Here is a 27,920-nt window from a genome sequence, read left to right as displayed (position 1 = left end):
ACTAGTTGGAAGTGAACTTTACAAAGAACGGAAGCAAAACAAAGAAGGCGAAGAAGAAGTAAACAAACTTTCGATTTTTTTCGTTTGTGGGCGTTTTCGGAAAAAATGGGCTTCAAGGGCAAATATCCGCAAATGGTCCGGGAAACGGGTTTCAAGTTGAGGCAGTATCGTGATGGTCCACTGGATTGGAGGCTAATGGGTAAGACCAAATAAAAACTAATAATTTTCTATTATTATATAGAATTTTTTATAAAAAGGATCCTATGAAACGGATAGGATTCTCAGGGAGCAAAACTTCGAGCTGGTGGACAAGGCATTGCCACATCTTTCTGAGGCTCCATTGGGTACAGTTTTAGAAACGCACATCCTGGACAGTGGTATTGCCAAGTACTTTGTAATGTCCCAGTACGCCATTCAGTACCTGATCTGCTGTCGCACTTACTTGGACGAATGCGTCACGGACTTGAAAGAGGCTCATTCGACGGCCCAGCAAGAGATTGCAACACTTCGGAAGTCCTTAAGTGAATCCAACAACGAGGTGGTCCAGCTGCACAAAAAGATCACCCAGATTGAGGCTATTCGAGAGGTGGTTTACCCCTGTCATCTGTGTCCCAAGAACTTTATCAGCAACGAGGCCTTAAATGTACACATCGGTCGAAAGCATCGTGCAGGCACACCCCCAAGCATCACTTCTGCTACTGTAAAGGATAAAGATAAGGACACCGATGTCCATCTGATCAACACCATCAAAATGGAACTGGAGATCAAGCAACTGAAAGAACGCCTGAATGCCGCTGAGCGGAACATTAAGGAACGGAGCACGGGGTCGAAGAGGGTGAGTCCTCGCCAGGAACAGCGAACAGTTGGCATCCAGAGCAATCTGGTGGAATCCAAGGAGAAGGATGAGGACAGTGGCGAGGCAAGGCAGAGCGAGGCAAGCGAAAGAAAGGAACAGCTTACAGGCTTGGCAGAGCGGCTCAGCAACTTCGAGGAGTGGCAAATCCAGCTTAAGCAGAGCAACGAACAGTTTATACAAGTAGGATCAAGGTTTTCATTCACATAGTTCACCTGGACGTCACTTTTTTTATGATATCTTTCCAGGACATTAATAAGAGGCTTGAAGGTCTGAGTCACGCCCTGGAGCAGAGCAAACAGGCCTCCGCCACCACTTCTCCGATAAAAGATCGTGTTGCCACGCCTTGTCTGGAGGACCTGGAGCGTATACTGACTGAAAAAGTAACAGAGATTGGAAAGATCAGCGCTCATAAACTAGAAGAGGTGGTTTTCCACCTTGAAGTGGGCTATAAGGAAAAGCTTGAGGCTCTTGAACGGGAGCTCAAGGAGTTGAGCGCACGAAGGGAGAAGCCTGAACATGTCCATATCTTGCCAGTTGCATCGAAAATACCCAAGCCGGTAACCCGCAAAGAGGAAACCAACATGGATCGCATCCGAAAGCAAGTGGAGAGCGAGTTTTTGAAAAAGAAAAAAGATGATGATACCTATTCCATTGAGGAGGCGCCAAGGAAAAGCCCCGATAAGCCATTTCCTGAGTTAGTGACTCAAGTTCAAGTTCATAACGTGGAGAAGGAGCAGCCAAGTGCCGGAAGTTCGGGAAGCAATCCAACCTATACGAAGTCCCCGAGGGAGCCTGTTTCTAGAAAACCGGAAACAAGGGAAACCACAGACATAAGTGAAAGTCTGAGCCAGGAGGAAATCGAGAATGCAGAGGATCAGAGCCTAACGGAAGAGGATGGCACAGAGGTTTCCACCTCCGAGTCGGATGCACCTAGAGACGAACCAAAGCCAAGAACTATAAAGGCTCCAGTGCGGATAAGGTGAGTGATTCGACTTTAAAATCTTTTTAAACTTTTATCTATAATATTCGGCATGTTTTGTAGGAGCCCCCAAAGACCCTTAACCCGCAAGGATGCCCGGAAAATGGTCAACCGCAAGTTAATGCCTCATGGTTTCGACATAAAATCCAAGGGTATTTCCCATTCCTATCTAAAGAGGGTGAACTCTGAGTTGGCTGAGCAACGCAACCAACTAAAATTGGTAAGATTTGAATTATAATCCGGAATTTCAATGAAAATGTCTTCAAATTTTTAATCTCTTTCAGCAATATCCTCACTTTTATGCCACTCGAAATCGCATCCGGAAATTCGTAGAAAAACTTTGCTCCGCCAAGTTCTCAGAACGAGCTGAACTGCTCCTCAAGCAAAAAAGTCCGCTGAAACCTATGGAGATGCCAAAGAAGCGTATTCAAAGATCCGTCACTTCGGAGAAGTCAGAGGAGGATGGAATCAGTTCTCAGGAGGAGGAACCAGAGGAAGACCAATCGCAAAGTAGCGAACAACAGTCACGTAGTTCAAGTCCTCAACGGCCAGTTAGTCGGGACTTTAAAGCCCGTCTCGAAGAAATTCTGGTCAAGCCGGCGGCCACTGTCCGAGGAGCTTCCAAGTCGTCCTTAAGCTCAAGGCCGGTTCCGCTTCCTAGGAAGCGAGTCATGTTCAACACCCTAGAGAACGGAAAGACCTTTAATGACAGAGATAATACATTTAAGTGAAATAAATAATACAAAATATTTAAAATAAAATAAATCTTTTAATGGTTTTATGGAATATGTTCTCGTAGGGGATTGTTATTTCTTATATATCTATATTTTCTAACGTTAATCTTAAATTAATTTAATGAAGTCAAATAAAATATCGTCATTCTTATGTAATACTGAGCTTTTTTAAAATAATTTAAAAAAAAAAAAACCTGGAATACAATATTTGATATTTTTCAATGCTTTTCCCGGTCACACTGACTGCCACCGATAGTCATCGATAAGCTATCGGCTCGCGTTGTAAACAATCGACGTCACTAACCAACGTAGGATAAAATTTTGTAGTACGTCGCGAATATAACGTGCAATAAATGCAATAAAAGGGCCGCTGGCGAGTATCGGAACGATTGATAGCAGCCAACCGTAGTGGGGCCAGCATCTGAGGCAGGGAATCCGTGAATCCGGCGGAGTAAACAGGCAGAACCGTAAAAGCGAGTAGTTTCCATCCGCACACGGACACGGCGCAGACACACACAGGCGCACGCAGCCCGTGCACATCGATGAAATAACATACATAACGAACGTATACCGAAAATACACAAGTTACGGGCAATAGCAGTTGCACAAATCGGACGGATAAGCGAAACTCGGAGTGTGGAGCATCCGGGACTCAAACATGTCGGATATCATGAACATCGACAGCATTATCTCGCGTCTGCTGGAAGGTAGGTGGTGCTTATACATCTTCTAACTTCCCCCTCCCTTTCCCACCTGCCTAGCCACCCAACCACCCACTCTTATCACCTCTCGATTTTCCATGATTTCTGTTACAGTGCGCGGTGCACGACCGGGCAAAAATGTGCAGTTATCAGAAAGCGAGATCCGCAGTCTTTGCCTCAAGTCCCGCGAGATATTTCTGTCCCAGCCCATTCTCCTGGAATTGGAGGCACCGCTAAAAATTTGCGGAGATATACACGGACAATACTATGACCTCTTGCGCCTGTTCGAATATGGCGGCTTTCCGCCGGAGTCGAACTACCTGTTTCTGGGCGACTACGTCGATCGCGGGAAGCAGTCCCTGGAAACGATATGCTTGCTGCTTGCCTACAAGATCAAGTATGCAGAGAATTTCTTCTTGCTGCGTGGGAACCATGAGTGCGCCAGCATCAACCGCATATACGGGTGAGTAGGGGATTCCTGGGATCCAATAATAGGATATAACTATGTGGAAGTATCTCAAAATCACTTTTTTAGTAGTACTAGTAAAATAGATATATATAGATATAGATTCCACATCCTACTCTAAACAAATGCCAAGTTCCATAGCAATAATCCATAAAATTACTCAACTAATTGCACTTAATTGGCAGGTTCTACGACGAATGCAAACGTCGCTACACCATCAAGCTGTGGAAAACGTTCACGGACTGTTTCAACTGCCTGCCAGTGGCCGCCATTGTGGATGAGAAGATCTTCTGCTGCCACGGCGGCCTGAGTCCTGATCTGTCTTCTATGGAGCAGATAAAGCGTATTATGCGCCCCACAGACGTGCCCGATCAGGGACTATTATGCGATCTGCTTTGGTCCGATCCGGATAAAGACACCATGGGCTGGGGTGAGAATGATCGCGGCGTGAGCTTCACTTTCGGAGCAGAGGTGAGTCTTTAAAGTTACCACCATAGACCCCAAGATACTTAAATTTGTCTCTTTTTCAGGTTGTGGGTAAATTTTTACAAAAGCACGAATTTGACCTGATCTGTCGGGCACATCAGGTGGTAGAGGATGGTTACGAATTCTTCGCCAAACGACAGCTAGTGACGCTGTTCTCAGCGCCCAACTATTGCGGGGAGTTTGACAATGCGGGTGAGTGATCGTCATCATAATTCCCGGACTTTAGTCGGAGATAAACGTTGTTTATTTGGAGAATGCCTTGTAATCGTTGATTATGACAACCGATAACCCGCCTGCCTGCCGGCAAGTGAAAGCTGGCAACCAGACCTAATTTCCTCTCGGAAAATGCGCATTTTAAAATAATCAATAATGCCGAGAATAGACATGCCCATAAATGTCACTCGATTCCAATGAATTGATTAATCATTATCGATTACGTTTGTAGGTGCCATGATGTCCGTGGACGACACATTGATGTGCTCCTTCCAGATATTGAAACCCGCCGACAAGCGACGATTTGTTTATCCCAACTTTGGCAGCTCAGGACGTCCCTTGACACCGCCACGTGGCGCCAACAATAAAAACAAGAAAAAATAAACGCTGCACACACTACGAACACACAAAAAGCAAAGCACAACAACAGCAACTACAAACGGCCACACACCCACACAAAAAAAGGGAAAATGGATAATTGGAGTCCGTGTCCACATTCAGCGGAAGGAGCAGACAATTTGTTTTTATCGAATACGTGTAATCGAATCGTGAGCAACGTTATAAGGAGTATATGAATCTACACAAATTAGCCTATTTTTCATTTGAAAGAAAATCATAAACAAAAAAATGAAAACGAAACGAAAGATGGAAAAAAAAAACACAAATCGAGACACTTTAGTTCAAACTAATGGTAGTGTAAGACACTGCATAAGCAAGAATATTTTATCTCCTAATGTATTAATTTTGTTATAGTTTTTTCTCGCCTAAAGCCCCCACATACACACTGACACACACACACACATGCTTAGATCACTCGTACAGTAGGTACGACAAGTGCACGCACCGGTTGTATTTTAATTTGCATTTCTATCTCGCACAGCATTTTGTTTAAGCCTACTTTCGCGGCACTTTCATCAACTTTTGGCAAAGGTTTTCAACCACACTTTTCCGTTCTTCCTTCTGTTTTGCGTATCTAAAAGAATAATAGCAAATGGTAAATATGTTAACTTTTACGTTAAATAAACTGTACGAGAATGCTTTTAAATGTGAGTTGAGCCAACTACATATTACATATGTACTCGATGCACGATTTATTTTTGTAATATTGTCATAGAAATTTTACATCGATACATGTTTACTTAGTTTTAAAAATGAGGAAAGCAATTTAAGTTGCAAGCTACATAAGTTTGAATTGTTTACACCAAAAATATTAAAATAAACAAATATTGTGAATATTTTTTTAACTGTTTGCGTTACACACATACACACTCACATACCGCCCATGCAAACAAAAACGCACACCATTGAAGCCCCAAGATTTTAAGGAAAACAAAATATAATTTGTTTATATACAAAAACCCCGAATTGAAAAGCTACGTTAATTACGGCGAATGCTTTTGAGCAGCACTGTGTGCTCTCTGCTGATGTCAGCGACAAGGCAGATAATGTTACCCCCTTTAAATCCCCAACCAGCACACACGAAAGAAGAAGAGCAGACCCCAGGCACCCAGACCTATTAAATGCATGCGAAAAATCGAAACAAAAATATACATATGTACAAGTAATAAAATATTTGTAAACAGCAAAACAGCAGCGCAACAAACACAAACAGTCACGGTTATTGTACATGTACTTGTATACTACTTTGTGTATTTTGCATTCTACAACCACTGACGGTACATTCTAGTGCTAAAGGCCGACACATTCAATTACAAGTATAGTATTATGCCCAGGCAGGCAGCGATCCGGAGCGTTGCAGCCGGACGCAACTTACCCAAAATGGTTTCGTTTGTATAATCCCCGCCCGACAACCAACAAACCTACTAACAACAATCGCGTAACCTATGGTAAACAAAAGCAAAACAAAATATGAGTCCTCGTCTATTTCACACTCTAGTACTCTGTTCAATGTTGTAATGAATTCAACGTATATTTACGACTATATATTGTACTTGTAATATTGCGAACCAGTACGACATCGGCTGTTTTCAAAACCCCCAAAAAACACAAGTCATAAGAAATCTAATAACGTAATATCGTAAACTAACAAAAATGAGAAGGTAATTAGAAAAGACAAAGGGGTAAATAAATAATGCATTCAAAGCGCAAAAATCGCAAAAAGTAAAATAAAAAAGTATTTAAAAAAATAAAAATAAAAATTAAACGAAATGAACACAATGACGAAGCACTTGTAACAAAATAGCACTGTTTTATTAAAAGGAAAAATGAAATACATACTAGCAATAAAAATGAAATTCGAGATGTGGTTTTACTTGAATTTAATACTTTTTAGTATCTCTTTAGTTCTGAGATTTTAATTTATATCAGAATTGCTGTCATCAAGTTTCTTATCAATTTGTAGTATTATATATAAGCAGGTAGTTATTTGTCCTTAAAACAGAATACCTTTGGACCTTTATTTATTTTTATATTTATATATGATTAATGACACTTAAAATACTTATTTATTTCAATTATATCTCAAAGCACAACTCTTCCCCAAAGGAGCACACCTGGCACCTGTGCCCCTGCCCAGCTTCTCCTCCGACTCAAGTCTTAACTGGAGTAACTTCTGCCTTAAAGCATAAGGCGTAGTGGAACTGCTATATCCACTCCTAGAAACATTCTGCTGCCTGCTCTCATTAGCCCGATCCTTGTTCCACTTTTCCGCGTTGCTGAAACTCAGTTTATCATAGGCCTGTTGCAGACGCAGTTCATCCTGGCGACCTTCACTGAAGCAATCACTTGCATTCATCAAACGGAAGTTCTGCAAGGCCTGCAGTTGCTGTAATTCACTTGTGGTTTGATGGCTTGGGTACTGAACTGGGCGTGGTGATGGCGATGAGTCGCCACTGTGAACCTGACCCTGAACTTGGCTTCTCTGGCGACTGGCAACGCATGCGCTTTGCTCATAAAGCCGTCGATTGTCCGTGTACTTTTCGTAATGGTTAGAGTAGTTGCCACTGGAAGTGTTCGAGGTGTCATCACCTCCTGTTCGTTCCCAGCCCCATCGTAAAACCTTGGCCCTGCTCTGTTGTCGTTGTTGGGTGGAACTGCAGCTGCAGCTGGAGCAGTGACTCACCGTGGTGGCTGTGGAGTTACGGCGACTGAAGTCATTGACCAACTCGGTGCTGGAGTGTCCTAGGCCAAATGTGGGCTGGGTTTTGAGGCTGGGACGTTTAATAAACTGGGTGGGTCGCAAGCTTTGTCTGGATGATGAGGTCAATGATCTGAGATCGCTACGTGGATGCTGGATATGTTGATATTGTCCTTGTTTCAAAGGAAGATGTTGCTGATGCTGCGCATTTCCCGAACTTAACGCTCCGCAATAGCATTTATTCATTGTTCTTCCAGATTTTCCACTGATGAAAATGCTGTTCCCCAAAAATAAATGATTGCGTGCCCAAAGAGTGTTAAGAGACGACTAGCCGACAACCGGTTTCCACACTTATGGCCTGCTACTTTATCACCAATCATCATTCCATATATACCGTTAGCCGGCTCACTTAAGCACTCGCATATCGTTTGTTTATATTTGAACAACATTGCAACAGTTTCCATAGACACATGTCGAGGTCCTTGGGCTGTTTATTTTTGGCCAAACACTAACTTACATCGTCATATCCACACACACGCACACATTCATGTCTAAGCCCAGTTGGACAAAAGAATGTGCTGGCCAAACGAAAGACTTAGGCAACAAACTTGAATTCGGTACCATGAAGTCAAGTCAAGAATTACAATCAAGGAATAGTGTTGTAAAAGATTAAAAGAGATTAGTATGCAACTGTTGAGAAGAAGAGTTAGTTAATAATAGAGCCAGATTCTGTATAAATTACAAAAGCGATTATGATTTAGAATTAAATATCTACAAACATTAATGAAATGCTTGGTCATTAAAGTGTGTTAAACGAAATTACACCACTTTACCAAATCCATTTAATTAGTTTTGGCTGTTCTTGCTGTATTCAAACTATTAATTAAATCTGTTAGCTTAGCCAATTCGGATAACCCAAAATTGATTTCGCATTGGAGCAAGAATTCGGCTGTTGATTTCAGCACACAAATGTTGCCAAATATTGACCCAATAAAAACTAGTTCCTGTGCACTTGTAGAATGTACTCAAAGCGCCCGATCAAGTGCCTGTGTTAAGTGGTACGATTTGACTTCCTCGAAGATAGCGGTGCATGAAGTATTTCCCATATTACGCCCTGGGAGAAAGACCCTCAATTACGCTGACAACCAGGTAAAGTTCAATGAACCGCAACGAATGGGAAAATGAAATCGAAAGGGCAGCCAAAACAGGGTTGCTGGGTGGCTCGGTCATTGGTCACTTGGCATCCACTTTCAGTGGTAGTTTGTTAGTTGCTTGGTTGACTTGGACAAAAGCGGCGAGCCGGAAAGCAAAAGTGGTTCGCTCACTGGCTCGCTTTATGGGCCAAAGCTCGGTCCGATTGAAAATCGATGGGTTTGTCGAGTCGCGGGAGCTTTCCGATCGGTCGTTCCGTTCAAACAGCGAACTTCTGCGCCGGCGCCGCAGCTTAAGCTCGGTATAAAAAGACGATCGGCGGACGCATCCCGTGTACACAGTGATAAGTCTCCGGCCAGAACCACCTGTCACCATCTTAAACGATACGGAAATCGAGCGGGCGCGTGTTTTGGTGATCTTTTCGTGCCGTTTGTCAATTGAAGTTACTCTTGGTCAACCGATTTCTGTATCCGATTTCGTACATCTCCCCCCGGACGAGATATGTCAAAATACTCGCTGCTACTGCTGCTGTTAATCGCTGCGATTGCGCAGGAATTAATTGTAACGGCAGCGCAAGATTTGCGTAAGTACTAAAAACAGCAAAAAAAACTACCAAAAAAAAACAGAAATATAAACCTAATCCATCAACAACCACGGCGAGTTAAAAGTGCAAAAAAATTATCGATTGTATTTGCTTTGTCGCTATGCTTCGACTATGTCTATTTGCTTGGCAGCGCATTTATGGTTAAAACGTGATCGATATTGTTTATGGCTCTTTAATTTCGTTTTGGAACTCGAGTCTTGGCCTGCAGACATGAAGGTCGGTCCTCTGTAAGATTCTCTAATGGCGATGACAGGCATGCAAATTGGTGTGACATTACAGCAACTACAGTGAGCATCGGTGAAGTGTCACGCCGGCTTAAAATAAATGCCGATTCCAAATTAAGTTCTGGGAAAATTCCCATCTTTAGTTTTGGGATGAATGAGAATTTTAATAGGTTTACAGAAAAATTTTAAATTAAATTTATGATAGTTTTTGTTTTGGGAAATATAATACGAGGGTATCTCTAAATAAATGGAAAGCTGTCAGTTTTCTGAAGTGTTAAAAGTGTTCCAAAACCTTTCTAACCTACTAAACAAAATGTATAACACCTTTCAAAGATAAAACATAAAGATGTAATATGTAGTTCTACATAAAAAGGACTCTAAGCGTGGGAATTAACATAAATTTCAATGAAATAATAATCATTTTCTAAGAAATTATTATTAAAAATGTAATGGGTTATTTTCAAGATAATCGCCGTTGCAATTATAAACGAGAATAATTGAGGAGAGCATTAAAAAAAACTGGTAATAAAAGCCGAACTTTATGCTTTTTATTCGCGTGTTGCTAAATGGTCAAGATCAATTAAGATCGTTTTTTTGCGGCATTAGGGGATTTTCCCCCAAACGATGTCCACTGTACACAGGTGTTATGCAATTGTAGCCATCGTCTGCAAACAGGTTGCTCTTGGCCAGTCCAGTTTGACGGTCCAGACAGTCCACTGATCCACATTCACACTTACACTTCCGCTTGTGACACAAATTTACGAGTATCGAAGAGAAGGACATATGTAACAAATTGATTTGTGTTAATTAATTCGCACATTCCGCACGTTGTCTGGCATTTTTTCTCCAAGTGTAGCTGATTAATGAAACCGTTGGCATAGGTCATGAATACCTTTGTTTTCTCAATATATTCATGATAAATGGCCCCTCGCACCGTGCGCTTCAACTTGACATTGAGCCACTAAAATATGCTAGCTCACTTCTTTTTCTCATATCTGTATCTCTGTATTTATATCTGCTTTTTTGTCGTGGACACTTTTGTTTTGTTTACAAACAAGTTTCTGTGGCCAACGAACTCTGGCCAAGTGGTCGGATGCTGGCCCAATTGCAGGCCGTTTTTTTTTTTTTTTGACCGGGCAACTTCCGCAGTCCGCGAGATAGCTATTTCAATGTCATGACCAAAACGACTCTTAACCGTTTTCTGTCTCGTCTCTCTTGCAGCCGAAGGCTTTCCCAAGTGCAAACGGGACGCGAACTTTGACAAATGTCTTGTGGATGCTGTAAATGTGGCGATACAGCAGCTGAAAGCTGGTGAGTAATCACTGCGGAATGTTTCCGAATCCATTTGCGTTATCCTTTCTGATTCGATTTCCAGGCAATAAGGAATTCGGCATCCCGCCCCTCGAGCCGCTGACCGTGAAGAAACTCGTTATAGACGCCGGCAATGCGCCAATAAATCTGCGCCAGGCCTTGAAGAATGTGAAGGTGCACGACATGATCTCTACCAGCAAGATCCAGCGGTATAGGTAAGTTTCCTAAAAATAAATTCAAGACTCAATAATTGAAGTGACTATTATAAAAATATTTTAAGAACCGACCTGGACAAGCACTTGATAATCTGTGATAGCCGAACGGACCGCATTGAAATGATTGGTGATTATGAGATGTCCGGGCGTATACTTTTGCTACCCATCACTGGACATGGAAGGGCTAATGTCACGCTGATCAATACTAAGATCGAGCATCGCCTGATTGGTGAACCCTTCGAGCGCGATGGTGTCAAGTACATGCGCCTTAAGGATTACCGCGTGTCATTCGACCCCAAGAGGGTCTACATGAACTTCGAGAATCTTTTCAATGACAAAACCCTTTCGGATGGTATGAATCGATTCCTAAACGAGAACTGGGAAACGGTGTTCAACGAGCTGAAAGTGGGATATGCCAAGAGCTTCGGCATCATATTCCGGGAGCTGTCAAACAAACTGTTCGAGAAAGTGCCCTTTGATAATATATTTTTAAGTTAAGTGCTTTAAGTTATGAGCTTTCACTTACCTATTGGGTAACGCCTTATTTATGTTACTAATTAGTTAATAAAGAAATTACAACGTAGAAGTTTTATTTATTGTTATTAGTGGCTACCTTTTCACGTGTAAACTTCGTTTGTACTTCTGACTTTAGTTTGTTTGTTAAAGGTTTTAACCTTTCACACTTCGATATTGTTGTTTACATGACTAAAAAACTCGATTCCTTATTATAGCTTGTAAACAAAATTGCTCAAAGTGAGTCGGCACTTAAAAAAAATTTCTCTAAAAATTAACGGGTTAAGGTTAAGATGGAACACTTTTTAAAATGGTGTTTATGGTTATAAGAGCTTTATTTTGCTTTATTATAATACTATGCAAAAATACAGGAAAAGTAAAAGATCGAACTTTTTACATTGTCTCTATAATGTATTTATTTTTATTACATATGTGAAAAATACTTTATAAATATTTTAAAAAACCGTTATAAATCTTATCAGATTGAGGCCAGTTTCAATTAAGTTCTAAATATAAGCATTTCCGGCCAACTTTGCTTCACGTTTTGGTATTTTCGCCGAATAAGCGACGGCCACACTGCAATGCCAGCTTTATTTGTTGGTCAATTTGTTTAAAACTATTAAAAACCGTGAAAAGAGCTCCTACGTCAGAAAACGTCATCTGCAGAAGCCTGGCTGGATGGCGGATAAACCGGTCGCCATGGAGAGCACCGTGCCAGAGGCCAAGTACCAGAAACTGGCCACAGAATACTCAAAGGTTAGTAATCCGACCCAAATCGGCAGCAACAGTTAACGCCCATTAATCCAATTAATATCCAAAAATTAATCCCCGACAAGCTAAGGGCTCAAGCGACTGTGCTAAGGAAAGCGGTCCTGGAGGAGCAGTCCAAGGAGGCCAGTCTGCGGGAGCAACTCCAGCAGTATGCGACCTCATTGCGGCGAACAGAGCAGGAGGTGGACTCCCTGGGCTTCCGTAACAAGCAGCTGGAGTCCCGAGTGTCTCAGCTGCAACAGGAAATCTCAGTGCACGAGCAGCCCAAGAAAAAGGACAAAGATGCCGGGGGTAAGAAGGGATTGCAGGGCAACAACAGGCAGGAAGCCGATGTTCCATCGGATTCCGCTCAAGAAGCCCTCATCTTCGAGGAACTGCAAAAGAAAATCATGGAGAATGCGCAGCTGACGTCATCGGTAAGACGGAGGGGTAGAAATAATTAGAATAATATGTGTGATCATTGACAACCCACAGATTGACGACAAGCAACGAGATCTTCTGCTGCATACAGAGCGCATTGCTTCGTTGGAACAAAAACTAGAAAAGCGCATCAGCGATCAGAACGAGCTGGAAAAGCGACTCAGGAAGGAGGTGGAAACGCTGCAGCACAGGAATAGCGAGCTGGAAACCAAGCTAGTGGATGCGGCCAGCATGGTAAGATTAGGATATTTCAAAGAAAATCTCGAATCTCAGATAAGTAAATCACTGGCACTTTTAGTTGGGTAGCGAGGATGCTTTGAGCGCTACCGGAAGCGATAATACGCCTCTCCACAATCTTCAGCAGCAATCTAATAGCAATCAACATACTTATGAGGATCGAATTGCTCTTCTCGAGAAGGAGGCGGCACATTGGAGGGCCCAATTTGAGGTGGCCAAGCTGCACCAGGCGTTTGTCTCGAACCCCAGCAAAGATCTCAGCACGTGCAGCTGCAGTACGGCTGCTGCGGGGGTTACAGTTCGACCAGCAGAGACGGAGACCAAGGGCAATCAACGGGTGCGAGACTCGCTACAGGATCCACCTGAACCGCCATCGAAGGAGCAGCTCATATACAGTGTATTTAGCAAGAAATTTGAGGATTTGTTGCGACTCAAAGTGCAGGCGGAGTCCAAATTGCGTTCATACGAACTGGAGGTGCAGCACCTTCAAAACTGCCTGGAGAATGCCACGCACGAACTGAAGGCCAAGGACGATCAGCTGGGCAGTTTGGGAGGAGCGCTACAAATGCTCGAAGAGGAACTGGTAGGTTTCATCTATTGTTTTTGTCTATTGCTTTAAACTTAATTAATATCTTGCAATCCAAAAGACTACGACGCGTATTAACTATGAGGAGCAGATTAGTGTGCTTACGGAACAGGTCATCAGTTTAAGCGACCAACTAGCCGCTTGCAAATGAGCATGGAGTAAGGAGCAAGTGACGCCCTGCTTGCTGCTTTACTGTATATTGTTGTAAAATAACTAACTGGGACTCCCGCTCCCTCCTGTTTTGTTATTGTCCGCCCTCAACGTGTATATAACTGAACATTATATGTGTATTAAATAATTTTCTCTAAAGTTTAAACTACAATTTGATTGAAAAGGATGATCCACAGGAGCAGCCTTGTTCCGCCAGCGGATTGGCCACCATACGGAATCCGGCGCGAATTAGTTCGCTGTGATAGTCCACGGTGGCTCCACTGCAGTATTCCAGTGAGACGGTGTCAATCACCACTTTAGCCTTGTCCTCACCAAACTGCCGGTCATCCTCGTTTAGTTGCTTATCCAAATCGAACTTATACTGGAAGCCGGAACATCCGCCTCCTTCCACGGTCACACGGAGAAACGATCCATCCACGCAAATTTCACGGAGACGCTTCATGCAGCTCTCACTAACCTGGACACTCAGCTCAGGATTCGCGGATGTGGAGGCGGAAGCGTGCCGCATCAGTATCAGATTTCTATTGAAAATCAATTATTTTGAAGGATATTGCATAAGTGTTTTTAGTTATTATACCTCTGCAATCCCGACTTTGCCACTTGTCTCAATAGGAAAGCCATATTTCCTTTATTTCACAGCCAACAAATTTAATTTCAATAGTTCTATTTACTATCTCGTAATCCAAACAACGACAGCTGTTTTCGCTCGATAAGCCTTGTCGAAAATTGCACTAGTTTATCGATACATTCTTATTGCACTTTGAGGGTTTGCGTCTGCACTATTGTCAATGCTTATTTTAGTACATAATTACTTTTATAGCACTAAAAAATATATATAAAATTTTTTTCCTCGTTGGACAATTTTTTTGGTATTTATTGGTTTATTGCATTTTCTAGGACTTATTTTTATGGGCATGCGGTCACACCAAGCGCTTGGAGGAATTTTTAAAGATGTTGGTTGTTTGATTTTCTGATCAAACTAGTTTCGATTTGTACTGCGTAAATGTTGCCAAGCATCCGAATATATTCTTGATATTGACAGAGCAGATGGCTCTGCAGGTAACAGTTAATGGAAAATTCGGGGCCAACTTGAGAAAGCCCATAAGTCGACTAGATGATCCGGAGCGGGTGCGCAAAGATCTCGAGAGTCAGCGTCGCATAACCCGTTTGCAGCAGGTAAGCCCTTCGAAGGGCATTGCTCAGTAAAAATACTTACAAGCCTTGACCTAATTTTCCTCTAGGTCCGAGAGACGTCGAACCAACTTGCACGCCAAATACGCAATGATGTGGCCGCTGAAAAAAAGCGTCAGCTTGAAAAATTGGAGCAGGTCAAGCAAAAGGAGCTAAATGCGTGGCGTGAGCATGTTTTGGTCAAAAAACACCAGGACTACCGCTCGGCCGTTTTCCAAGTGGGCGCCGCCCATAGCGCCGCAAGGGAGGAAACCGAACGCATCGAGCAGCAGAGACAAGAGAAAAACGAGAAAATTAAAAATTGTCGCAAGCAAGCTATTAAAAGATCCGTAAAAACAAGTGTGGAGTTGCAAGCCACAAATGGAATGAATCTGAATGCTCAGGGACGTGCCACAGCGGGTACTCAGACGCCCGTCGTGGAGGACAAGGAGAATCGCTTGGAAAGTGGCTGCCACAAACCCTGCTGCAAGGGCAAACGCAAAAGAACAACCAGCTGTGGCTGTGGCACCACTCAGGAAGATGAGGAATCTTCGGAGGACGACTGCTCCATTCTGCCAAGCGCGAGTCCCATCAGCAACCAGCATCTCCAAAAGACACCCCCTGTTATATTAGATGTAGAAATCGAGGACACCATTTCCGAAACCCACAAGAATCCTGAAGGCATAGAAATCAACGATAAGTTTATTCAAACTAACCGAAAATTTAGCCATGTAGTGAGATCTAGTGTAGGTGAACCACAGCGTCGGCCGAGATTTACCCAGATCAGCGACCTGGTAAGGAAAACCGAGACCACTACTATCATACGAACTGAGCCAGGACAGGAAAGAGAAGCAGATCCCAACCCAACAGTATCTGCACCGCCGAGTCCGACGAAATCTTTGCCTAGATCGCCCAAGAAAACTGCAGATCGTGAGAATGCAGTCACCGCTGCCGCACCCAAAAAGTCACCTACAAAAGAAACTACAGAGCCTCCCAAGAAAACCACAACAGGATCACGTAATCAGCCGCCAGCAAAGCGAGTTGGCCTGAAATCGAATACAGCTCCTGCCAAGGTTATAGATGCGGGTATACGGATCGGGCAGAAGGCCAAAACTCCAGCAACTCTGACAAAAGTCAAAGCTGTAGAAAAAACAGTGCCAGAACCCATGCGAAATGTACAACCCAATCCAGAGCAAAATGTGCCAAATCCACCGATGGGCCATTGCTATCCTGTACCTCAAGTTCAACCATACATGCACCCTTATCCCCAACAGCCAATGCAACCATATGCATTGCCATATTCAATGCCATTTCCAATGCCAACGCCTTATCCGCTACATCATCCGATGTATGGACCACAGCAAATGATCCCAAATCAACCGCCAGCTGTGACTGCTCCGCCAAGCACTGCCACCCAGTCCACAGTATCAACTACCACTTTCGTCATGTCCTCGCGGCAGGATCCAAAGACAACTGCTCAATCTACACGCGTTCAGTTCTATGATCATGGCAATAAATACCATCGAACGTACGATGCACCAACGAATTCAGTACAGTGTAATGAAAAGGATTCCAGTCAACTGACTGCTATGGATCATGCCCGAATCGAGAACCAGCTAAGGGATCTGCGGGAGCAAGAACTCGACAAACTAAGGTGAGAGCTGGACTAACTAAATTAATATAATTCAATTATATATCTTCATACAAAACAGGAAAATCAGCAACGATCGTGGTCAGAAGGCTTTAGAACGCGAAAAAGTTCGTCGGGATTGTGCTGAATTGACAGAGAAACTGGACGCCCTATCCCAACAGCAACCACAGCTATTGCCCAGCGATGTAAGTTATTAATTTAGAATCACTTCAACTTATACAAATTTTAATCTCCACCAGGCTAACATTATACCAACCCATCGATTCGCGGATGTGGCTGCTAGACGAGAGCAGAAAATGAACGAGGCCATGGAACAGATGCTACTTCGTCCGGCTATAATCACATGTCCAGAAGTGCGCACCAAACACACTCCTCCGAATACGACGCGAAACAAATGCAGTGCTCCGGCGGCTGTGAATGTGGGCGAGCCTCCTGTACAAATGGCTCGAGATAATCTAGGCAGTACAGACAGCTGCTGCTCCATCCTCCTTGACTATGTTGATGATCAGAGAAAGCAGCTGAGGTCTGACCTAAAGGCCGAGCAGTCAAACTCACTCAAATCTATGAAGTTACGGAGTTTGTTGGATCGCATTGAAAAGATCCGAATTCAGCTTTTGGAGGAGCTGAAAGTGGGCGAAGCACGTGGCTCTAATGGCGACAATGCCCAGGAGATGATCGATAATATACGTCAGGAGCGAGCGGATATACTTTCAGAGAGAACAAAGAGCCTGAATGAAAGAGAATCCGATCTTCAGCAAAAGGAAGCTATTCTTGAGCAGCGTCTCAGAAAATTCTACAAGGAGACCAAGAAAAAATCTAGTGAAGGGGACCAAGCAAAACCATCCACAAAAGATGCGCCACTGGAGATTATCATCAAAGTAAAGAGCGACGGTACAGTAAAGCAATATGTTCCAAAAAGTAAATGCAAAGCAAAAACAAAAGCGGCAGCCAATGTAAACGGAAAACATGTATCCCCGGGATCAACGGAGAGCACTCCCAGCGAGGAAGCGATGGCGCCAGAACATGAAAATGGGAAGCGAACCATGACAAAGGATCAGCGCCAGATATCGATAGATTCCAACTCCACCGCTTATCGCAGTCTGCCGCCAGTTAGCTACAAAAATTTTAACCCGGGAATTGGTTCAATGCCTTCTCCTCCGGCGGCTCCTGCTCCTACACAGTTGCACCCAATGGTTGTTCAATATATAAATCGCCTTCTAGGAATGACGCGCCAAAATATAGATGAGATGGGCGTGAGTTCCTCGTATGTGGCCACACCGTCAACATCAATCATTAACTCATCGAGAAACGTAACTCCTTGCGTCGAGGCTGAAGTGGATAGAACTGAAGGGGAACTGGACGATGAGACTGTGGCGAATGAGCAGCGCATGGAAAGGGTGCAAACCTTTATTGCTGATAACCGCAGCTTTATAAACGATTTGGAAGATTCAATACGTTGCCAGCAGCAGTTGCAGAAGGAGCAGCAGTCCCAGGACAAGGAAAGAAGTATGCGTGCCTTCGATCAGATATGGAACAAGCGCTTGGCCAAGAATCTGGAAAATTGCCAGCCAAATACCAAGGAGAAAGAGCAGACTAGAGAAAGGATGCAGGGAGATAGGAATAAGGCTCCACCTCAGGAAGGAAAGGTAAGAGTATGTGCTTCTGAAGGAAGAGAAAGGCAGCAGCGAGAAAACTCGAAAGTTCAACAGCAAAGAGAACAAAAGGGAAAGCAGAATCCTGGTGGTATATCCTTAGGCCAAAATGCACCCCGTTTTGTGGCTGAAAAATCAAAATCACAGTCGAACAGCGAAGAGTCATCTGGCCGGAACATGGAACGTTATGCGCAACTCACAGAGAATTGTACCCAGCGGATTGCAGAGCTTACCGATCTGATCACCAAGGTACGTGAGGAGAAGCAGCGGCTGGTGGAGGTCACCCTTACATCGAACAGCGATGGCGAGCGCCAATCTACAGAGTATTTTGAGCTCCCAACTGGACAAACCAGATGCCGGACTTTGTCCGATCGCAGTGATTCCCAAACGCCTTCCACTTCAGAGGCGTTGCCGCTGCAGAAGCACAAACCCACAGCTGCCAGCAGGGATAGTGGCATCGCGGACTCGCGTCCAATTACGGCCCAGGGCCAGGTAAATGTAGATGTGGAACCTATCTCGCTGGGCTCGTCAATGCAGAGCAATTCGGCTCGCGGTCGAATGAAAGCTCCTCCTGCCACAATTCGACGCTATAGTCCTCAACTGAACGCCGAGGATTTGGCTCACGAGCTGTCCACCATCACAGAGGTAGAAACGCCAGGGCAATCACGTATTGTGTCTGCTACGCCGGTGCCCAGACCTTTTCCCAGCTTCGGTCAGTATGCCCGGGAGTTGCAGTTGGATCTTGCGCAAATGGATGCTGATCAGAGCCAACGCTTGCAGAGTGAATTCAATGAGTTGATCCAAGCTATTAATCAGCGAGCAGACGGTGCTGACTACCGTGAGTTTCCAAGCATTAACGCCTATCTTCACAACATGACTAGCACCCGAATTCACCTAGAAATAGGTCAGGATTCCGATCAGCCTACTCTGTCACCGCGAGAACTTATGCAACAATTGCGTGTGGCCAATGATAATGTGCAGGATTTTCCTAAACGTAGAGAGTACTTTAAGAAACTGCTGGCCCAACAGCCCGCCGATCAAAGGGAGCTAATCGACAGCGCCAGCATCGAGCAGGATTCATCGGATTCCTTCAATGTTGAGGAAGAATTGCGCCAGAGAAATATAATACAGCGCTCTTTTCGTCGGGGAAATATGACAGAAACTACTTTGACAAATCAGGAGGTGGCCAGCAGCACGCGACGGGAAAGCGTCGCCCCTATAAGAAATGATCCACCCAACGAGAGTGGAATTGATCCACTGTCCGGCAGCAACTTTTCCAGCGACGTGGAACAAAGGCAAAAACGCTGGCAAGCCGCAATGCAACAGAGGCAGCAGCAGGCAGATGAAATGTGCAGCAGCACCACTGCCTCGTCGCCGGAACGTCCACCAAGGAGGCTGCGAGGTGGTCAGAACCGCAGTCACAAGTCTGAGGCCGACTCTTCAGTGCGGGATGCCAGTCAGATAGGACGATCCCTGAATCTAAGAGAATTCCTTACTCGGGAGCTCCTCAGACATCGACAAAGCGGTGAAACTTCAGAGAGTTCAGATGAGTCCTTGAAACGACATTTCTTCAAGTCGGTACTACATTCACTCTCGCCTAGCAGCAATGCACCAGCCGTAGGTCTGAGCCAAGCCACTGGAGCTACCAACGACAGGCAAAAGACCTCCACACCAATGGGATCATTCCTCTCCATTCCAGAGAAAACCGGATCCGTTCATAGCACAGGCTCTCAACTATTCTCCGGAGAGAGTAACATGTCACTTGTGAACTATCCAGATGGCACTCCACCCATTCCCTATGAACAACAAAGTAAACAGAGTACAAATCAAACTCGACAAGCCTCAGGTTTAAAGACATCCCATCAAAGGTCACCTCGAAAGTAATCGCCGAACTATTGCTCAATTTGTTTGCTTAGATTTTAAATTGTACAATCGATTTTATGACAATTATTTATATTTTAATAAACTTTGCAATGATGTATCCAAAATAATTACCATGCTCAACATGTATGTTAAATTTTAAATTGTATCACAAATTATTTATATATTAATAAACTCAATTATTTATTTATTTCTATCTAATGTTTCAAGTACATTGGTTCAGTTTTATAAATATTCACTTTCAATAATGTACAGAATATATATACAGTATATATTTAATGAACTAACTAATGAGTGTGGTTAAGTCAAGAGTAACCAACTGACCCTTTAAGGTTGACCCCATTCAGTTCTAGTTTTAAACCAGAATTTAAGTATCTTTTTTTGTCATGTTCCGCGTACTTTTTAGTGGCGGCCTACAATAAAGTTTTTTTTACAAATTCAACACTGCAGTCCCTGGTGGAGATTATATCTAAGTACAATACATTTAAGGCAGCACATCTAGACTTTTCGTTTACAAACTTAACTAAAAAACTAAGTACATGAATTATTAATAACATAAAAAACGTGTGTATAAAGGAAAAACATTTGGTACGGCTTTCGTTTTTGGACAAGGAAGCCCAATAATTGCAACCTTGAGCCATTTTAAGCACCAGATTTGGGTAAATGCGATTTTAGGCCACCGCTTCTCACTCCTGACTCTCATCCTCCTCGCGATCACGCTCATCCCGATCTCTCTGCATCCTTTTGTGACTGTCACTGGCTGTCTTCTTGAGCGCTTCCGCCTCTCCGCCAGTGGCTTCTACCATTTGCCGGAGATGTCCTTGGGACTTCTTAAGCAACAGATGAGGTACATCAAATTCCACGGCATAGCCGGCATCCATTACAATAATCCGATCGGAATCCATCACGGTGTGCAAGCGGTGAGCCACGGTGAGAACAGTGCATTGCTTGAACTTGATTCGGATGGTGCGCTGGATCAGGGCGTCGGTTCTGGAGGTTAAGTTGGGAAATAGGTTAACTCTATGGAAAAGGACACCCCAGAATATAACTCACTGTGGATCCACATTGGCCGTGGCTTCGTCCAGGACCAGAACTTTGTTGTTACGCAGAATAGCTCTTGCCAAGCAGAGCAACTGACGCTGACCCACGCTGAAATTACTGCCCCTTTCCGTGACCATGTAGTCCAGGCCGGGAATGGCACCGCGGAGCTCCACATCCTCCAAAGCGCTCCACAACTCAGCATCTGTATACCGCTCGAAAGGATCTAGATTGTAGCGGATAGTGGCCGAAAACAGTACAGGGTCCTGGGGAATAATTGAGATGCGAGTGCGCAGGATCTCCAATGAAATCGTTCCCGTCTCAACACCATCGATGAAAATTTCCCCCTCGATGTGTGCCAGTCGGAAGAGAGCTCCAATCAGCGATGACTTCCCGGCTCCTGTACGTCCAACAATGCCCACCTTCCAGCCCGCCTCGATGGTGAGATTCAGGTTCTTAAGCACCGGGGATCCATTGGGATCGTAGCGACAGTTCATATTACGGAACTCAACCTGACCACGAGGTGGCCACTGCTGCGGTGGGGTCTTCTCGCTCAGCGCCGGTTCCTGTTCAAGTTCTGTGTACTGCAAAACACGCTCCACGCTGGTCATTTGCTGCAAGGACTCGGCCACCTGTCGCACTCCATATTGCACCATTCCGGTTAAGATCATAGCCTGGGCAATGGCCAAGCCAACGTTGCCACTGTAAGTCGCTGAGGGGGTATAAGAAAAGTATAAAAGAGATCCATAAAATATTATTTAAAAAACTCACATTCACTGGAGATGATGAAACTGAAGGTGACTGCGGTGAGGAAGACACAGCTGACACAATCTAACCACAATCCCAAAGCCGTATTCGAGGCCATGGTCAGTTGCCAAACGCTGCTGTGCACATCCTGCAGCAAATCAAACTCCTTTGCCACCACATCCTGCAACTGACGGGAACGAATAATAGCCAGACCCGAGAGAGAAGCGCTCAGGTGAGAGAATACCGGACTGCGGCAGATGCCCTCCAAACGCTTGAGGTCCTGAGACGGTCTCAGGTACAACTTCAAGATGAGTATATCCACAATTGCCACCACCAACATGGCAGCCACCAGAACCGGATTCAGTATTCCAATCACAATCAAAATGCCAAACATCACCAAGGCGATCTGTATAAAGTCCATCATGGCACGCGGAAGCAACTCATCAATGGCGCCCATATCCTTGGAGAAACGATTCAGAATCCTTCCCGACGGAGTGGTATCAAAGAATCGCATTGTGGCGTGCAAGATGCATGCGAACATGCGGTCATGCAACACCTTTGAGGCATGCATACAGATCTTAAAGAACAGAAAGCCTCGGAACGTTGACATGATCACCACGGCGATGATAAGAGCTCCGTAAATGTACATGCACTCAAAGGTGGTATATGTGGTGGCCTCTCCCTGCGATCTCTGGTGTTCCTGCTGTGTCCAGATATTGGCAAAGAAGTCCGAACTGCTGCACACCACCTGGGACATTATCATCACAAACACCATGAGACTGAAGCTCAGGAGAGTACTTCCCGCATGGAAGTACTCGTACCAAACTCGAGGTGAAATCCCACCAGATGCTTGAGCCTCAGCCAGAGCATCCTCATCTACCTCTTCATCTTGCTGTGTGCTGTCCAACTGGAGATGTAATTCATTAATAACCAGGTCATAAAGTTGCAAATATTTCTTAACTCACCGACTTGCTGCCATGGACCGAGCTGCTCTGCTTTCTCAACTGCTGATAACCATCTTTTACGCCATCGATGAAGGGTATGTCCTCGTCGTCGCTCTCCAAGCTCAAACTATGTGGAGACGATTGAATGCGACTGTTTTCCGCTTCCTCCTCTTCCTTGGGCCTCTCGAGCAGCTTTGCAAAGTCCAGATCACTGTTGATCAGTTCTTGATAGGTGCCCTGCCTCAAAATCCTACCTTGGTCCACAATCACAATGATATCGGCCTCGGACAAGAAGTGAACCTGGTGAGTGACCAATATGCGAGTGGCCTTCAACTGAGCCAGTCGTCCCCTAGGTCCAATCACCTCATCAAACAGATGCCTGCCCACATGGGCATCCACGGCGGATAGCGGATCGTCCATCAGATAGATCTCGGCATGTTTATATACTGCTCGAGCCAAGCTGATGCGGGCTCTTTGACCCCCGGATAAGGATGCTCCTCGCTCACCCACAATGGTTTTGTCACCATTCGCCAGTTGTTGGAAATCTGTGGTGAGGGCACAGCATCGTGTTACCTCCTGGTAGCGTTTCTTTTCGTAATCCTCGCCAAACAGGATATTATTTCTTACGGATCCCGTAAAGAGCCAAGGTTCTTGGGCTGCATAGGAAAGATCTCCCTGGATCACCACTCCACCATCGATGACAGGCAGTTCACCCAGAAGTAACTGGAGTATGGAACTCTTGCCAGCACCCACAGGGCCAATCACCGCACATAGTTGGCCCTTCTCGATCTGCAGATTAATATTTTGCAGTGTCCTTTGTGGCTTCTCATTATCCCAACTGGCGTTTATGTCCTTGATGGTCACAGCTCTGGAATCCCCACCATCTTGATCCCGTTTATGGGTAAGTCCTTGGGTAATCTCCTCGCGTCCCTCAAGCATCAGGAAGTCCTGAATTCGACGTAAGGAAACCAGGGCTTCTGCTCCAAAGCTCACGGCAAGTGGGTACCAAATGGCAGCCACTAGTTGCAGGATGTTGTAGTAACTGGCTGCCGAGAACACAAAGTCTGCGGTAATGGTTTGACCCAGAAGAGCGGCCGCTGCCAAAGTGATGTAAAGGGTGGAACGCTCAGTGAACACCATGGTGCTGAGGTAGAAGCCTCTCAGGTAGGATGCATAGCGGATCTGCTTGATCTCGCGTCGCCGAGCTTCGGCTACCACTGCCTGGAAGGGTTTCTCCCAGGCGTACATCTTGATTACCTGAATGCCCTGCACCAGCTCATTCATGATGCCCACTCTCGCGTCCGTCCGTTCCGCAATTCTCATCCGCAGCACTGAGGTTACTTTGCTCAAGGCCGTTTGCACTGGCACTGTTTTCAGCAGCAATCCAACTACTCCCACCACCGCCGGTATCCCAATCTTCAGCCAAATCAGGTAGCAAGTAAGCATCGCTTGCAGTGGCATTATCCAAATCCAGTGCATGAATATGAAGCCATAATCCAGACGATTCACGTCGTTGGACAGCAGGTTTATTAAGTAGCCAGCTGGTGTCTGGCCGGCAGTTTTCATCGAAAGCCTTAAGGTTTTCCGGTAGATTAGGGAACAGCAAGCAATTCGCATTCTGGCTCCCATTAGGCGCTGTCGTAGGTCCACATGATGCAGTAAGAAGCAGCAAAAAAGCGTCGAGGTCACCAAAACGGCACCCAAACTGTAAGCATCGTTCCACACATATTCGACAATCCGGTCCATGAGATTTCGTATATCGGTGTCACCCACTTCATTGCTGTCAAGGTAATCCACTTCTTCTAATTTAGGTTCCGATGGCCATTTCAGTGGCTGGTCCTTATCCAGGGAATTGGGGGAGATGGCTACAAGTTTTTATTTTTAGGAGCCTTAGATATGTCTTCTATATGAACACAACTTACTATTATTGGTAGAAACAGCGACAGTCCGACTCATCACATATTTACCAATCGCACGTGCAGTTCGATTTAGGGAATCCGATACCGATGAGGCATTGAGTGCAATTTGTCTATCTTCCGAAACAGGAGCTTTTTGAAACTGAATCAACAATTGCGCAAGAACAGCTGGAATCAAGGTCCTAAAAACGGCTTAGTTTAGACTGATAAGCCTGGTATATTGTTACTTTTAAGACTCACTTGATCACTATGTAGATTAAGCAAATCAGGCCACTAATGATCGTCTCCAATAGAAAGCATCGGAACAAAGCATTTCTAAGCTGGGCCTTCTTTTTTTTGCGACGGGATCGTTCCAGTTCCTTAAACCATTCACTAAAAAATAATTAGTTTACATAAAATGCAAATCTTGTTTCATAGTATTTCATATCAGAATATTCATTTTCCAAACTTACATCTCTAAAAGGTCGCCCAGTTGTTCGGATCGATCATCCTTGAGGCATTCCGTCAGGTCATCCGTATTCAGGCCTTTACGGGATCCGCGATATAGTAAGGGTATCGCCCAGGCAAATATTAATTGTGATATAATATTGGCATTCTGGCGCGGATTTTTGCGCTTTGGCTTGGCGCTACTATCCATACTGTCATATGAATGGCTAACTGCCGTCTAGATCTCAGTCTCCGTCAACCTGCAATCGCAAACAAAACTAAAGCTAAACTCATTTTAAATAATTAACGGCCCTCAATTTTATTGGCTTAGCGATAAGAATACGTGACCGCAGCTGAGTAATTCTCACAGTAAACAGTGGTAAAAAAAAACATAAACCAAGGATTTGAAATTATTGTTTAATTGGATGGGTAAAGAAAAAGGTGTTCCTCTTTAATTTATAAATAAATAGTGGATTTAAGAATCAATTCATCGGCAATCTTTACTGTATTCCATTGCATTAACATGCATCATTGCAGAGACAAATAAAACAAGCAGACTTCATCGTGACTAGTCTAGCAGGAGCTACTTCGTTATCAGCAGAGACCTTGACCAATAAAGGGTAATCTTTTTCATTTGTTCAATAAGAAATTACATCTAAATAGAAACTAACTATAAACCTTCCCTTTTCAATTTTCAAAAAGGGGTATCATAAATTATTGTAGGACTTAAAAGTGATAAGATTGGTGGTTTTTGGAACTGTAGAGATAAATAAGTTTTTTGATTTGATCAAGAACATTATAAAGAACATTGATAAACTGACAAAGAAGTTTAAAAAGCTAAGCTCGATCTTTGCCCAGCATAGACTACCCAAGGGTCAATCACACGATATCGGTCGTTAACTTAATGCCTTGCTATGTGTTTTGTCTGTAACTGATAGCATTCGACACGACGAGAGTAAATCAAAGCGGATTTCTAGCCGCACACGACTTTGCACATCTTTGTATGACAATAATAATAATGTTTATTAATTGGTAAGCAAAAGTCCAGGGACCTCCTTATGATAAGAAACACCGGCATTAGCCGCTTATTTTCTTTTTAATAAATATGATTTCTTTTGTACAAAGGTTTTTGGAGTCATGCGAAAATATTATGACCCACTTTTGCGCAGCGGAAATTTCACTTTTCGTATTAAAACTTTTTGCCTCAAACTTAGTTGAAGTTAGTCCGTAGTTGCTCAATGTGAAGTAATATCAAAAACATTTACAAAGTAGATTTCCAACGCTCCCTAAACACCCCAACCCCTTTCTGAATTAATAGATCTTAATTGGTTGGGTGCAGGCAATTAAATAAATGTGACGTCGCCAATGAAATTACGTAAATAGATACAACAAAACGGCCTACCAGCTATATATCACAGCTTTTCGATTTAACCCATTAAAACTACTCACATACAATGTTTTTAGCTGATAATTGTTATCTAAGATAGAAAAAAAGCATTTCGTACCATCTAAAAGTGACACACATTTTTATCAACTCTATTATCTCTGCTCGGGTTTAAAGTTATTTATTGTAATTATTCCAGCCAGCTGCATGCATTTTTAATGTTGTTTCACTTGACGAGTTATAACGAGTTCTGTAAGCAACAAGTGTGACAAGCAATTCGCCGTATCATCATGTTTCATAAATATTTCAAACGAAATCAAATTTATAAACACGCTAAATAAACACAGACAGACGCATACCGACAAAAAGATAACTTTGGTGGCTACAAATGTGGCAACAGATTGTTAAAAAAACATTGATTAATTTATTTTTGCCGGCTACGCAAAGTCATCTACAGTGGAACTAAAAAGTTGAAACAAACAACATTGTAATTGTTGTGAACTAAAAAAAAAGTTAGCAAAGTGTTTTAGTTTCAAAATAGTCTTCTATATCTTACATAACCATCACGGTTTCTTATTTAAAAAATCGAAGAATTACTTTTAAATGTTATTAAAGTCCCACTGTACACACACACACTAACACACGCCATGGAGTACTGGGCCAATCTGTAGACGGTATCGGTGACCCCACGGGCAAACAAGTGGTTGTTAGCCGGTTGTGGTGTGTTTAAAATTCGACTGTTGCTTGGTGGAAAGCCCAGCGACATTCCAATCCCTTCCACTGCAGCTTTGCATACGGTAAAAATATTCCACACAATCACATACAATGGTGGAAACTAAATTTAATAACGGTTAATGACGTAAATGCGAAGGGAGAATTGCAGCAGACGCCAAAATAACAGCACATCGAGCATAGAACACCCATGCGCGCACACACAAATGCAAATCAAAAAGTACATATATACGAGTATAATTGTACGGCACTTATTACGCGAACGTACATACTTCGGTTCCAAAAAAAGTTCTTTACTTCACCGCTAGATTAAATCACTTGATTGACACTTATACACTCTACCGGAGCATTAATTAATTGCCGCTACTGTCGTCTATTATTGTACCACTCGAAATTGTTGCGACCGAGCAGCACGTGCAAAAATAGTACGAATACTAACGCAGAACGCCGACTCACACACTTACACTCTTCAACGGACCAACGAACCCAAATTATCCGTATGCGCCGCCAACGTCCGTCTCCTACAAAAGTTCCAAACTGAATGAGCTCTTTAAACGAGTGAGCGCCAAAGTAATGCGTAAATCTGAATAGAAGAGAGTGGGAGAGAGGCTAGCAAGTGGGAGAGCATCGATAATGCGTAAGC

The 27,920-nt window shown here is 43.8% G+C and overlaps 8 protein-coding genes across 9 annotated transcripts; 5 read left to right on the top strand and 3 right to left on the bottom strand.

The window, feature by feature from the left end:
- Nucleotides 1-34: 34 nt before the first annotated feature.
- LOC108117509 (zinc finger protein DZIP1L) lies at nucleotides 35-2,599 on the top strand. The gene is made up of 5 exons (XM_017229997.2): nucleotides 35-199; nucleotides 258-1,036; nucleotides 1,102-1,835; nucleotides 1,899-2,055; nucleotides 2,120-2,599. Exons 1-5 carry the CDS (start codon nucleotides 106-108, stop codon nucleotides 2,564-2,566), a joined length of 2,211 nt encoding a protein of 736 aa, XP_017085486.2. The 5' UTR covers nucleotides 35-105; the 3' UTR covers nucleotides 2,567-2,599.
- Nucleotides 2,600-2,847: 248 nt separating this feature from the next.
- Nucleotides 2,848-5,670, top strand: LOC108117533 (serine/threonine-protein phosphatase alpha-1 isoform). Its single transcript, XM_017230033.2, has 5 exons — nucleotides 2,848-3,276; nucleotides 3,385-3,733; nucleotides 3,922-4,207; nucleotides 4,267-4,414; nucleotides 4,668-5,670. Exons 1-5 carry the CDS (start codon nucleotides 3,228-3,230, stop codon nucleotides 4,817-4,819), a joined length of 984 nt encoding a protein of 327 aa, XP_017085522.1. The 5' UTR covers nucleotides 2,848-3,227; the 3' UTR covers nucleotides 4,820-5,670.
- Nucleotides 5,671-6,624: 954 nt separating this feature from the next.
- LOC108117534 lies at nucleotides 6,625-8,148 on the bottom strand. Its single transcript, XM_017230034.2, has one exon. The coding sequence runs from the start codon at nucleotides 7,776-7,778 to the stop codon at nucleotides 6,906-6,908; it is 873 nt and encodes a 290-aa protein (XP_017085523.1). The 5' UTR covers nucleotides 7,779-8,148; the 3' UTR covers nucleotides 6,625-6,905.
- An 892-nt stretch (nucleotides 8,149-9,040) lies between these two features.
- LOC108117467 (protein takeout) lies at nucleotides 9,041-11,621 on the top strand. The gene is made up of 4 exons (XM_017229889.1): nucleotides 9,041-9,267; nucleotides 10,734-10,823; nucleotides 10,888-11,038; nucleotides 11,104-11,621. The coding sequence occupies exons 1-4, from the start codon at nucleotides 9,186-9,188 to the stop codon at nucleotides 11,534-11,536; spliced, it is 756 nt and encodes a 251-aa protein (XP_017085378.1). The 5' UTR covers nucleotides 9,041-9,185; the 3' UTR covers nucleotides 11,537-11,621.
- Nucleotides 11,622-12,112: 491 nt separating this feature from the next.
- On the top strand, nucleotides 12,113-13,881 carry LOC108117553 (protein phosphatase 1 regulatory subunit 21). The gene is made up of 5 exons (XM_017230061.1): nucleotides 12,113-12,307; nucleotides 12,388-12,738; nucleotides 12,797-12,976; nucleotides 13,041-13,562; nucleotides 13,627-13,881. Exons 1-5 carry the CDS (start codon nucleotides 12,230-12,232, stop codon nucleotides 13,714-13,716), a joined length of 1,221 nt encoding a protein of 406 aa, XP_017085550.1. The 5' UTR covers nucleotides 12,113-12,229; the 3' UTR covers nucleotides 13,717-13,881.
- On the bottom strand, nucleotides 13,835-14,455 carry LOC108117554 (iron-sulfur cluster assembly 2 homolog, mitochondrial). Its single transcript, XM_017230063.2, has 2 exons — nucleotides 14,314-14,455; nucleotides 13,835-14,257 (listed from the first exon to the last, which is right to left on the bottom strand). The coding sequence occupies exons 1-2, from the start codon at nucleotides 14,355-14,357 to the stop codon at nucleotides 13,882-13,884; spliced, it is 420 nt and encodes a 139-aa protein (XP_017085552.1). The 5' UTR covers nucleotides 14,358-14,455; the 3' UTR covers nucleotides 13,835-13,881.
- A 142-nt stretch (nucleotides 14,456-14,597) lies between these two features.
- On the top strand, nucleotides 14,598-20,096 carry LOC108117511. The gene is made up of 4 exons (XM_017229999.2): nucleotides 14,598-14,912; nucleotides 14,978-16,560; nucleotides 16,619-16,742; nucleotides 16,797-20,096. The coding sequence occupies exons 1-4, from the start codon at nucleotides 14,784-14,786 to the stop codon at nucleotides 20,091-20,093; spliced, it is 5,133 nt and encodes a 1,710-aa protein (XP_017085488.2). The 5' UTR covers nucleotides 14,598-14,783; the 3' UTR covers nucleotides 20,094-20,096.
- A 152-nt stretch (nucleotides 20,097-20,248) lies between these two features.
- On the bottom strand, nucleotides 20,249-27,809 carry LOC108117512 (ATP-binding cassette sub-family C member 4). 2 transcript variants are annotated; one of them, XM_017230000.2, is made up of 8 exons: nucleotides 27,742-27,809; nucleotides 25,188-25,421; nucleotides 24,976-25,107; nucleotides 24,742-24,917; nucleotides 22,841-24,684; nucleotides 21,900-22,782; nucleotides 21,144-21,840; nucleotides 20,249-21,080 (listed from the first exon to the last, which is right to left on the bottom strand). In XM_017230000.2, the coding sequence occupies exons 2-8, from the start codon at nucleotides 25,370-25,372 to the stop codon at nucleotides 20,777-20,779; spliced, it is 4,221 nt and encodes a 1,406-aa protein (XP_017085489.2). In that variant the 5' UTR covers nucleotides 25,373-25,421; nucleotides 27,742-27,809; the 3' UTR covers nucleotides 20,249-20,776. The 2 variants fall into 2 exon arrangements, with proteins under 2 accessions (XP_017085489.2, XP_017085490.2); XM_017230001.2 differs by having other exon boundaries at nucleotides 27,734-27,791.
- Between the last annotated feature and the right edge of the window lie 111 nt (nucleotides 27,810-27,920).

Source organism: Drosophila eugracilis, unplaced genomic scaffold (assembly GCF_018153835.1).
Source record: "Drosophila eugracilis isolate 14026-0451.02 unplaced genomic scaffold, ASM1815383v1 contig_75, whole genome shotgun sequence".
Classification (NCBI taxonomy): Eukaryota; Metazoa; Arthropoda; class Insecta; order Diptera; family Drosophilidae; genus Drosophila; species Drosophila eugracilis.
The sequence above is the reverse complement of the archived record's forward strand: the minus strand, read 5'-3'. Positions and strand labels throughout refer to the sequence as shown.